At 39.3% G+C, this 12,461-nt stretch overlaps 1 protein-coding gene across 3 annotated transcripts in view; it reads left to right on the top strand.

Moving 5' to 3' along the window:
• The window catches only part of LOC134530394 (F-box/LRR-repeat protein 7-like), a 129,747-nt gene that overhangs the window by 56,856 nt on the left and 60,430 nt on the right, over positions 1-12,461 (top strand). For all 3 annotated transcript variants that reach the window (XM_063365172.1, XM_063365173.1, XM_063365174.1), the window contains exon 2: positions 7,745-8,442. In XM_063365172.1, the coding sequence (XP_063221242.1) occupies positions 7,761-8,442 (682 nt within the window). In that variant the 5' untranslated portion in view covers positions 7,745-7,760. The remainder of the gene's footprint in view (positions 1-7,744; positions 8,443-12,461) is intronic.

Genomic DNA, 12,461 nt, shown 5'->3' with positions numbered 1-12,461 from the left:
ACCGTGGCGACCGCCGTGGCGCGGGGAGCCGGATCTTCTTCCGTGGCGCAGTTGGTACAGCCTCCCTCCTGCCTGCCTCTCGGGCTTCGAGCCCCGGTGTGTATCTAGGTGATGACCACCGACAAGCCTTGAAATAGCCTTGAAGTACATGCACGGGTAATTTACGGAAAAGTTCACATCAATTTTTTCTACGTTTCTCAAGGAAATTCCGTTTAAACTGTTCCCCTTAAATTCGTGACGCAAACCAACACTGTTCCAAGGTCACACAACATTAACTCCGAACGTGACGGAAAACTACTAAAAGTATTTTTTGTAATTTGCCACTTCTCGATAGCGTTACCAAGTGTAGGCTTGAGGTATAAGCGAATGTAGTTGTCGCTCATAAGATATATCTCCAGGCAGACTGGCCTCTTAAGATACATGCAGTTATATTTTCTTTTGGTACGGTGGCATTCAAAAATGTTTGTTGTCAACAAACAAAATATTTAAGGTCGTAGCAGTAATATTTGATGCAGTATGTTCTATTTAGGGCTATAATTTAAAAAAATAATAATATTCAACGTTACAAGGAATAAACTACGGCACGTTCACAAAGTTTTTATTTATATGAAATGCATTAATTTTTGTTCGCTCATTTCTTCAACTTTGAAGTCGCCTTAAAAAATTAATTTTCGTATTGTTAATTGAACATACTTTTGAGTTTCTGGTCAGAGCAGTAGGCGTACATACCTAATCTTTGAAAAATGTCAAGTTTCACTGGTTTACGCAGTTCGTGAGATGGGAGTCGCGACACACAGTTGACGTCGATGTGATGGCATTCGTCCATAGGGAGAGGGTGTGTGCAATATTTACCATGTTGATAATGGATGTCAAAATGACATCAATCCTCACCCCGTTTTTCTTTTAATGACGTTTTAACGCCAATACATTGATTAGTATTTTTTTACTTTTTTTTAATTTATTTACTAACTTACAGTTAGGCGAAGGACAGCATTTCAACAAGTTCATGTCTTTTTCATACACCTACATTTAACATTTTAATTGTAATTTATCTTGTAAGTAATATTGGTAAAACAAAAGCAAATTATTTAAACTAACTGTAATTACGTTACTATGTTTAAAGTAGATTTTAGATTTCATTTGCATTGCTCTTCTGCAGCAATACTCTTAAGGGAATTTTTGTTTGGACTTAGTTATGGGTAAATTATTCCTGTTTGCTGGATGTGTACGTAGATGATTTTCTGTAAACTGCACTTATATATGCTTGGTGATATGACCGAGATGATTTTTTTATATTTAATTTTCATTAGCTTTTTTAACATATATTTAAGCTGCGTGTGGAATTTAATGTTTGCTACTTGCCTAGTTGTAGCAGTCGCCTAGTTTCCATATTTAGCTATTTAGAACGTTGCAAATGCCTTGTATTCAAGTTGTATGCATTCGTAGGCATGCGTTATGAAGTTTCCGAACTATAATGTGGTGAGAATCTGCTATCCATATAAATAGGGGAAGGATTTTTCCGCGAAAATATCCGACCGCTCAACATACTTCAATAAAGTATGCCCATGCCAGCCATTTCCACCCAGTAGTTGGCTGCCGTATGCGTTTGCTTCCGCACAAAATTGCTGCGATTCGTGTGCCGACAGTTGACATGTACCTGAAAGAAAATCAACCAATCTCGAAACACAGACGATGCTACAGTGTTTTTCTACACTGCTGGCCTCGAAAAATACCCCCCCCCCCCCCCTCTTCCAACCCACACACACATTCCTGCTAAATGATCAGAATTTCATCTTTGTTTTACAATACTCATTAGCTACATGACGGCATTTTTCACGATCCTTTCTAGCGAGTTCCTTTCACTCCGCTGAACCAACTTCCAGAATTAGTCTTGATTTAGGTAAAGGTCACCCGTCCGTCTACAAGCCGAGCGATTCACAATGACCCGCACGTCCATCAAACACTTTTCCATTTCGATGCTGCCAACATACTAGAAGGCTTAAATAACTGTGAAAATTTATCTTGTACAGGATAAGTTAGAAACATTTCAGTTGAAGCAGTTAAACAAATAAATAAACTTTAAAGGTCGCCGGCAATTGCTAACATTTTGGAAGTTATTTCATCCGTCCGTCGAAAGTTAAAGCTTGGTAAGTTTTGACGGACTGACGGATGGAATTTTCCGGACCATCTGATTGGCTGCAGCATGTCTTGTGTTGACGGACGGATGAGACAGATCATTGTTTTTTTGCCAATGAGACTAACCACAAAGCAAGGAAGATTTAGCGTCGCAACTCAATGCTACAACTAACTCTCTTATCATCTTTGTAAATCAGCGAGATGTGCGGTATTTATCGGCAACCTAACAACCTAAAAGTTTTTAACTTTTCGAATGTAAATATTGGCTACCTTGGTCTCTTTTTTTGGTCGTTCGTTGCTGGGAATATTCACGACGAATGTTTCATATTATCTATTTTACAATACGGACGAACAAAAACAATGTGTTAAAGTGCTTTATCTTTCGTTTCCAAACTTGAAAACTGCATAGCCGCAACGTATAAAATTTTCAAAATCATAAGCTCAGTTTAAATTGCAAAAAATATACACAAGAGCACATGGCAGCCATGCTTATTTCATTGCTACCAAGATAATTCAACATTGTCAAAAATTCTTTCAAAGAGTAACATTTTTTCAAACTATATACGCCACTCCGTTTATACACCAGTCGATAAATTCTGAATTAATAACGTCTTTAAAATTACTTTTTGACGTGACAACGTCTATTAAATCGATGAACGCTGGCTGCACGCACGAAAAAGTGTCCCGTTACGCACTTTGTTCCGTTATGCTGTGTCCCGTTCACTCATTGTTCCGTTACACTGTGTTCCGTTACGCTGTCGGCGAGTGCAGTAATAATAGGTTACGTTACAATTGACTAAAATATTTTGGTTATTCATATAATTGATGATAGATATTTGATTACAGTTTATTTATATGAAAACTTGTTCATAATTATATTTAAACTTTATAGCTAAACGCCAGTTTTTTAAAATTAATTACAAGTCATCTACACGTGAACTGTTTCGTCGACTATTTATAAAGTGAAGTGAAAAGTTAATGCGGTTTTCATTGCTTATTACACCCAACAATTTCGGCAATAAAGTTTAATTATTCTTGCATTTTAAAAATCTGATTACTAGTATAATTTCAAGTTTTTTATTCTTTTATTATTAAAATAAAAATGATTCAATTTTATTCATAAAAGTATGCAATCATTTCATCAATGTTTTGTTATGACGTTTGTCACGTTAAACTACCGTCCGTAAACCGACTTTACAGACAACCATTTTTTTATATGTCATTATGTTTAAGACGTTTCTAGGTTTACTTAATATTTAAAACGGTATTTGACAACCGCGCCAGTTGCTCGGTGGGCCTGGAACCGTGCCACAGGGGCGGGCGGCACAGCTGCCGCTCGGCGTGGGAACGGGCGGCGGCGTGCGGACACGCGAGCGGGCGCGGGCTGGGAAACTGCCGCCGGCACCCCTCCTCTCCCGCTCTTCCCACGGTCATCGCACACCCACTTTCCGTACGTATTCACCGCTACCACACTCGTGCTTCACTGTTTCCAAACAACGTCTCATTGACACCACGATGTGTCTCTACACATAAACCTGGGTAAAAATTAGCAGAAACACCCCCGCCCCCCTTCCCCAGTTGCATTAAAAAAAAATTGGTTGTCTGTGTAAAGTCGGTTTACGGACGATAGTTTAACGTGACAACGTCATAACGAATTGATGAAATGATTGCATACTTTTATGAATAAAATTGAATCATTTTTATTTTTTTATAATAAAAGAATAAATACTTGAAATTATACTAGTAAACAGATTTTTAAAATGCAAGAATAATTATAATTAACCTTTATTGCCGAAATTGTTGTAATAAGCAATGAAAACCACATTAACTTTTCACTTCACTTTATAAGCAGTCGAGTGGAAGAGAGAGAGATGCGGCGCAAGCGTACAATGAGCGTAACGGGACACAGCGTGACGGAACACAGCGTAACGGAACACAGCGTAACGGAACAATGTGTGTAACGGGACACTTTTTCGTGCGTGCAGCCGGCGTTCATCGTTTTATTAGACGTTGTCATGTCAAAAAACATTCTGGTTATTAGATTAAATAAATTGAAGGCTACAGTATGTACTACATTGAAACACACGCGACAACATCTGATGTGGTTTGCGATTGGGTCGCGGGACCGTCGTTGCACTTAAGGACTGCATGGACACGACCACTGATAACGTTGCACTGATAAACATTGCACTACTGAAGAACTTCGCAATTCCACCGGGCTTTTTTAGTGTAACACCTTGTATTTCATGTTCCGTCTTTTTTTCTTTTTCAAACGGTAGTAAAAGTTAAAATTAAAGTTTTATTCGTTAATGTTCTAAAATTATGAAGTATTCTTACATTTCATAGGTGTACCATTGCAGGGATTCTGGGATTCCTGGCTGGCAATGCGCAAGTAGAATAATTTGAATTGTTCGTTTATGAGAGATTTAATCGTGAGAGATTTAATTTTTTAATCTCATGCACTCATATCTTTTATAATTACGATTGAAAACATCTCTGCCAACATTTGTATATTTTAATTCTCAGAAATAATGTGCACATTTAATTTAAATATAAATCTTCTCGGAAGAAGAGGTAATTTCAAAATGTTTCTTATTTGTGTATTAACATTAATTTCAAGCTTAAGTAAAATGGAACTTTATGATACGTTATTATATGTTAGCAATGTAGATTTAATTTGTTTTATTGTTGTATTTAATTGAATTATGGTTTCTTGAAACATATTTCTGATATTTACTGTTCTACTTTTTTTTTTGGGGGGGGGGGAAAGGCTTCTTGGTTGGTTACGGACACATTTGTAGGGGGTGGGGGGAAGTGTACGGGTATTGTATGGTAATTATGTCATACGGCCCCTCAGTCTTACTAAAAATGTTTTCAACCTTGGGAATTCACCATCGGAAACCTAACAGCAGGTCGCGCGTGTAGGAGGGAAGTTAATACATTTTACTTATGTTACGGACGCATGGCGTAACAGTCAACGAGAGCACAGCAGGGCGCTACTTCGGCTGGAATTCAGAACTGATTGCATTTATCCATCCCGAGGTGGTAAAAAATGATCTGTAACGAGCGTAGATAAGTACACGCACCCATTATTTTTTTTTTTGTGTCGTTTGACTGTGATGTTCACGTTAGATACATAAAACTTGACAAAACATTAAGAGAATCGCACGATGAAGTTAGTAAGATATTTATAAATGAACACAGTTGTAATTTATATATTTCTATTGTTCAGGGGCGAAAACCTTTAGGATTATCGGAAGGGAAAAGGAAAAGTTTCGGGGGGGGGGGGGGAGGGTGTAGAAGGTTTATAATTCCCGCTTCACAGTTACGATTACGCAAGCGCAAGCGGGCCCTCACGGTCCCAACACGCTGTCGTTAACACGCACCAGTCTGGGTGCTTGGACGCGGAGGGAAAGATCCGAGGCACGCACGGCGCGGCTCTGGAAACGAGTGCAACAGCCTGCGTGCGCGGTGCAGGTGCGCGGGGTTTGTCGACGTGAACACACAGGCGCGCCGTGGTTAACGAGCGGCAGTCGGGGTTATCGTCACAACCACTACACACATATGCAGCTCTCTGACGAGCCTGACGAGCTAGCGGGCAGGTCTGGGCTCCGTCGTCGCCACGTCTCGCGGAGAAGCCTATAAGATGTCCATCAAGTTCTCTCCCTGCCCGAACACGCCCGAATATTCATCTTCGGCCAACCTCGGGATTTGTTTTATTTTTTTTTTGCGCAGGGGAAAAATGAATACAAATATTAAAAGTGGTCGGTTAGGTTAGCTACATTAAAACACTTTAAAAACACTATGGACGGTTAGTTAGGTTAGTATAGCTACATTAAAATAAACAGAGAAATATAAATATATATATAAATAAACCCGAGGTTGGCCGAAGGTGAATATTCGGGCGTGTTCGGGCAGGGACATAAACTTGATGTACATCTTAGACTTCCCCGTCTCGCGGCGCGACTTCTGCCCGACCGGTTTGTTTCCATCTCGGGAATATCGATACACACACAGATATATATAGAGAGAGCTATTTAGATGTGGAATAATTGTAAGCGAGAATATTTTTTCACCGGCTGCTACCTTGCCTCCACCACCGCGGGACGATGAAAACAGTACTCGGCCCCGGGGCCCCGCGTCGACCCTTTTCATTCTCATTTTCCTGGTTTTATAACTTTCTGTGACTATATTTAATGGAAATTAATGGGGAAAATAATTAGATTGTCACCAGCGTGTATATTAAGTTTTGGTCCAATACTTTCCGATTTCAATTGGGTTTCTATGATTTCGTATTTTTTTAAAAAAAGGGTGCGTTTACTTATGTACGAGCTTTACAAGTTATACTTACTTGGCATAATAATAAAAAAAACTAACTTTGATTTTGCATGCAAATAATAGAAATAAAATATTAAAAGTACTGGAATGATATTATAAATTCAATCAAATACAAAATTTAAATAAATCTTTAGTTTTCAATCTTAATATAAATACGTATACAATTAATTATTTAATTTAGTAAAATGATCTAATTTTTAATTATTTATTAACTATTAATGTAATTAATAATGAAAATCAATTGTACATACGGGAACATAACCTCACTTATATAAATAGTAAATACACTTGTAAAAGCTTATTAACACAATTTATAGCACTTATATTCATGATAAATATTTTTTTTTAAATTATATGATCCAGTATTTAAAATCAATCTTTAAAGTATAAGATGTAAAAACACATATATAATTAAATAGTTCATAGCCTTTTTTTTGTATGTAGCATTTTTTTTTCACCCTGTAAAAATTCACTCTATTCATTTTTCCATAACTCTCCTAAAGAAGTATATCTTCAATAAAACTTTCAAAGATTTTATTGCCTCGGGTAATAATGCGTCTTCAACATTTTTAAAAACAAAGCAGTGTATAATTTATCAGGAAAGAATATTTAAAATTCTTAAGCCAAATTAACAAAACCAACCTAGAAATTTAAGTTCCATGTGTTTCAAAGAGTTTAACGTCCTTTTCTCTTCCTTCCGCCTTCCCAAGCTCCATAATATCCCGGCCCCTCAAGTCTATTCCCCCCACCGGATGACAAGGTACGATACAAGAAGCGTGCGCAGAGCAAAGACAAGACTGACGATTATAATTGGATTAATATAACGTGTCTGAAAATTTTACAATTCTCAAAAGAAATACACAGGATCTGAGCATCCTTTCAACAACACTTGCGAACTAAACTTTATGTGATTTTCAGTGTTTGTAGTAAACAAACGACCACCATTTGTTGCTTTGCAAGTGACAATTGGTATAAATGGGTACCACGAGTACCAAATTCATTCGACAACTTGTCAAAAATTTGAGAGAATTAAGGCTCGTGAGATCATCTGGAGAGGGGAGGTCACCGTCGCTCCAGCGCACATCTCACGTTCTTCCCTCCCCGTATACGTATTATATGTACAATTACATATAATATGTGATGTTTGAAAGAGGTTTTATTAGTTGCGTTGGCAGTTAGAGATGTGAACATGACTGCTGTCAGTAGTAGGTGTGTTGCGTGGATTGCAGGATAAGTGTTGACGGAGTGTGGTGCGGTGTGGTGCTCGCAGGCGCCGCTAGGCGGGCATGTCGGCCAGGGAGCTGCCGCCGCCCGGGGGCAGGTCCGCCCTGCTAGGCCGCCTCTCGCCCATGGTGTGCCCGCTGGCCAAGCTGGGCAGAGCCTCGCCCTCGCCGGGCTCCGAGCCGCGCCACCACCAGGGCTACGCCTACCACCTGGACCTGCAGCTGCGCTCCTACCCCAAGCTGGGCCGCGCCTCGCCCTCGCCGGACCAGGGCTACCACACGCTGGTGCCGCCCACGCCGCTGCCGCCGCCCGGCAAGCGCAAGGGCGCGCCGCCGTCGCCCTTCGACCTGCTGCCCGACGAGGCCGTGCTGCGCGTGTTCGCGTGGCTGGACAGCGCGGACCTGTGCTCGTGCGCCATGGTGTGCCGGCGCTGGGAGGCGCTGGCGTGGGAGCCGCGCCTGTGGCGCTGCGTGCGGCTGAGCGGGGAGGGCGTGTGCGGGGACCGGGCCGTGCGCGGCGTGCTGCGGCGCCTGTGCGGCCAGGGCAGGACCGGCGCGTGTCCCGGCGTGCAGCGCGTGCTGCTGAGCGACGGCGCGCGCCTCAGCGACAAGGGGCTCAGCCTGCTGGCGCGGCGCTGCCCCGGGCTCACGCACCTGCAGCTGCACGGCTGCCACGCCGTCTCCAACCCGGCGCTGTTCGAGCTGGCGGCGCGCTGCTCCAACCTGCGCCACCTCGACGTCACCGGTCAGTCGCTGTGATGCCTCGCTTTCATTCGAGTAACAGGCGATTTGCCTAACCTAACCTAAGCTAAGCTAATCTAACTGCGTTTTGCCTATCAGCTGTTTGCCTAACGGCGATTTGCCTAACTGCGTTTTACCTAAAATTAGGCAAAACGCCTTTAGGCAAAACGACACATGCCCCTTTTATTCCAACATAAATTTAAAATTGATACCGTTGAACTGTGCGGTACTGCTGATAGTGTGACGTCACGTCTACGTCTGAGCCCAAATTAGTTGGAGTTTTGTCAACTTCGGGTCATAGAATGTCCTAATTTAAGCTTCGGTTTAATATAACATCTTTTATCATTTCGTTTTGATCTTTATTTTAAGTTACTTAGTTATCACTGACTGCAGGTACCTTAAAATATGTGTTAAACATCAACCGAAACTCGCTCAATATTACGTAATGGTTCAAGGCAAAAACATTTTAACAATTTTACCCTTCCGGGATAGTTATTGAACCTTGATCTTTATGTTTAGGGTCCTCGGTGACCTTGATCGCCGCCTCTTCACATTTTCCCCTCACCGCCACATTCCTCTTTTAATGTCTCTGCACGCTTTGTCTCTGCATGCATGAGTGCCGTTTGCTGATAGTAATACTCGAACTGACGCGATATGTGGGACGGAGCGATAATTGTATAAGTCAAATACGCGTTAGTCGTGGTACAATTGTGCATGTAAATACATACATACAAATTATGTTTAACTAAGAGGTTGTAAAGCGCGCATTGAAAAATTATAAATATAAAAAACACTTTATAATTCAATATAAACGAAATTTTTATTATTAATCCAATTTCTTTTAATATTATGCAAATGAAAATTATTTATAATGTGTATATATATACGTGGACTTTTTTTTCAACCTCCGATGGGCTATAACAAAAGACTAATTTATATAACATAATTTTACTACCAAAAGTTCAGTACGATCTTACTTATTTTTCTACACAATCGCCAAAACAATCGAGACAGTTGTCACATCTTAACACAAGCTTCTCGATGCTTTCTTCAAAGAAGTTAGCCGCCAGTGAAGAGAGATAACGGGGCCAGTGTCTGGATACCCCTCTCCCTCACAACACCGCTGTAAGGCGGGCGGACTAATCGTTGGGCGCATTCTGTCTTACTATTCGTATCTCTTGCAATGTCTTAGTCCACCCGCCTCACAGCGGCGTCGTGAGGGAGAGGTGTATCCAGGCGCTGGCCCTGTATCTCTATTCACTGGCGGTTAACTTCTTCGAAGAAGGAATCGTGAAGCTTGTGTCACGATATGACAAATGCCTCGATCGTTTTGGCGATTATGTAGAAAAAAAGTAATACCCTGTTGAACTTTTGGTAGTAAAATTGTTATGTAGGCCCTCATGTAAATTTGTCTTTTTTTTATAGCCCATCGGAGGTTGAAAAAGAAACATCCTTGGTAGAATATTTATATTATATTTATATATATGAAATTATGTAATATTATTTTACATAAAATTATATTTAAAAAATATATATATTGTGCATCGGTGCTATTTACCTATAATTTTAGCAGGAAGAAATTAAGTGACTGCGAAAGAAGAATATAAAATAAAAATTCAGTAGGGCGTAACTACAAAAGCAAATCTGCCAAAAAACTTTCGGGTATTCAAAAATATTATATACATAAAATACAAAAATACCAATGGTTTTTCGATAAAATTATAAACTTTAAAGATATAAGTATATTAAAAAAATAAAAACAAATATTTATGAAAGGGCATAAGTAAAAAATTCAAAATATCATAAAAATATTCCCAGTGACGAAAACTTGTATTTAAAAAAAAAAAAAAGGAATTTTTTTACCTTTTTTTTGTTTAGAGATAAACTTTGAGATATAAGCCTTTTTAATAATTATAAGCATAGTTATTCGTAAGGAGCCTAAGGAGTCTCCATTGAAAAATGATGAGTATAACCAACACATTAATGTAATAATCAAGGCGTGTTCCACTTATGTAGCTGTATTCCAAATGCTGCTCTACTGTTACAATTTTCTATATTATACACATATCTATGGAGTAGGATAATATTTGTGTAACATAAGACGCTGGTCTCCAATGTATTCATATCTCTTTTTTGGGCGTTACAGAGTCAGTGAGGATGTGATGAGAGTAACTATTATGTTTAATAATTGGGACCGGAAACTGAAGAAAACAAATTAAATCATAATTGTCATAATATCTTAGATAACACAATAAATTATATCGTGATTCGTAAAAACGTAAAACCGACGTATTTCGACGTAGAGGACTTCATGAATGTTAAGAATTTCAACCAAGTCGTCTGACGGATCGAAGATTTTTTCTTCTCACGCAAAATTTCCTCGTAGCCAGAGAAACAATCTATACGCTGGTGTGGACGGAGTGAAGAACCGAAAGTCGCGAGACGTTAAAACAAAAGACGAACGAATCGACGCGTTACTCCGGTTTCGCGTTAAGACGGGGTAACGTTATTCGAGGTATTACTGTATTCCATTAGGGTTTCCTTCTCTAGAAGCACTGGCCAGTTTGTCGTGCGTGGCAGCCATCTTCTGCTGCCGTTGCCTCCCCACGTATGGAAGTAAACTTAGCTTTCACTCCCAGGTTAAACATAACTCTTTTTTTATTATCTGAGAAGTAAGCCACTTACGATTCCAACACTATCAACCGTGCATCATGTAACCATATGCACATAGTTTAGTCCTGCACCACGTCAGGATCTAAGTTAGATAATTAATTCCTCTGGTTCATGATCTAGGCCTCAGTAATAAATTTTAACGTTGTATGAAAATATTTTGTAAACTGTTCTTAAGTTTCTTGATATTCGTTAATAAATATGATTTCCATAAGGTTTTATTGTTACTAAATGGTTACATTCGTTAATGATGTTAAACTAAAATGTTAAAAACCAATTATTTTCACGAAACCCTCTGGTTCTCCAAATTTGTCCATCTTATACAGTGCACACAAATCGGCTTCTTTTAAACACTCTATATATAAAAAAAAATTGGGAACTAGTTTATTTTAAATATCAACTATTGTCTTCAACTCTCAAGAGCATACAGTAGATTAACATTAATAATAATGTTTGTATTTAAACATAAAAGTTAACATATTTCTCCAGATAAATTCACATTTGAAGCGCTACCATTTATTTAATCGTTAATTTTAAGTACTAAAATCAGATACAGTACGTGAAAAATAAAACGATGTTTGATGAACGTGATTTTAACCTGTCGATGTAACATTTTCATTTTCTTTTTATTCAAACCATAAAAAAAAAATTCCTCAACACTAAAACTTTGTACGAGTAAAATTTATCAGATTTAAAAAGGAAGCATTAAAATTGGCCTATCAGTCACGTGATTTATAGTATATCTATACACATCAACTTCGAATGTGACTGATGCTACGATGTCGGTATGAACGGAATAGTTGGTGTGCAATCATAGCGAAGGCCCTTAGTTGAAGAACACGGCTGCCAGCCTGGACCACACTCTCCCGTGGGCGTAGCCAGGAATTTCGTTAGAGAAGGGGGACCAAATGAAGCTATAACAATAATAAATGCTTGATATGCCTGTTTTTGAGGGTCTGAGGGAAGTGGTGTGGAATAATAATCCCCCCCCAACCCCTCCCCCCCACACACAAACACACACACAACACACACAACACACACAACACACAACACACACAACACACACAACACACACAAACACACACACCTACACACACATTCACATTCACAGAAAAGCACCTGGTCCTGTGTTCCTCCTCCAGAAACGTTTACAAAAGACGATGCTTTGATACGCATTTTTGGTTATCCGACGAACTTCAAGTGCTTTTTTTAATTTATTAATACTAGAAATTTTTAAAATAAAGCTTGACACTTAGAAACTGTACTGCCGTACTACTATGTACTACCGCTTATGATCGTATTCTAATACGTGTTCAAAGAGAAGGATGTTTATAAATTTTTCTTATTCATTGT

Source organism: Bacillus rossius, chromosome 3, assembly GCF_032445375.1.
Source record: "Bacillus rossius redtenbacheri isolate Brsri chromosome 3, Brsri_v3, whole genome shotgun sequence".
In the NCBI taxonomy this organism is placed as follows: domain Eukaryota; kingdom Metazoa; phylum Arthropoda; class Insecta; order Phasmatodea; family Bacillidae; genus Bacillus; species Bacillus rossius.
This window is presented reverse-complemented; position numbering and strand designations above follow the sequence as displayed.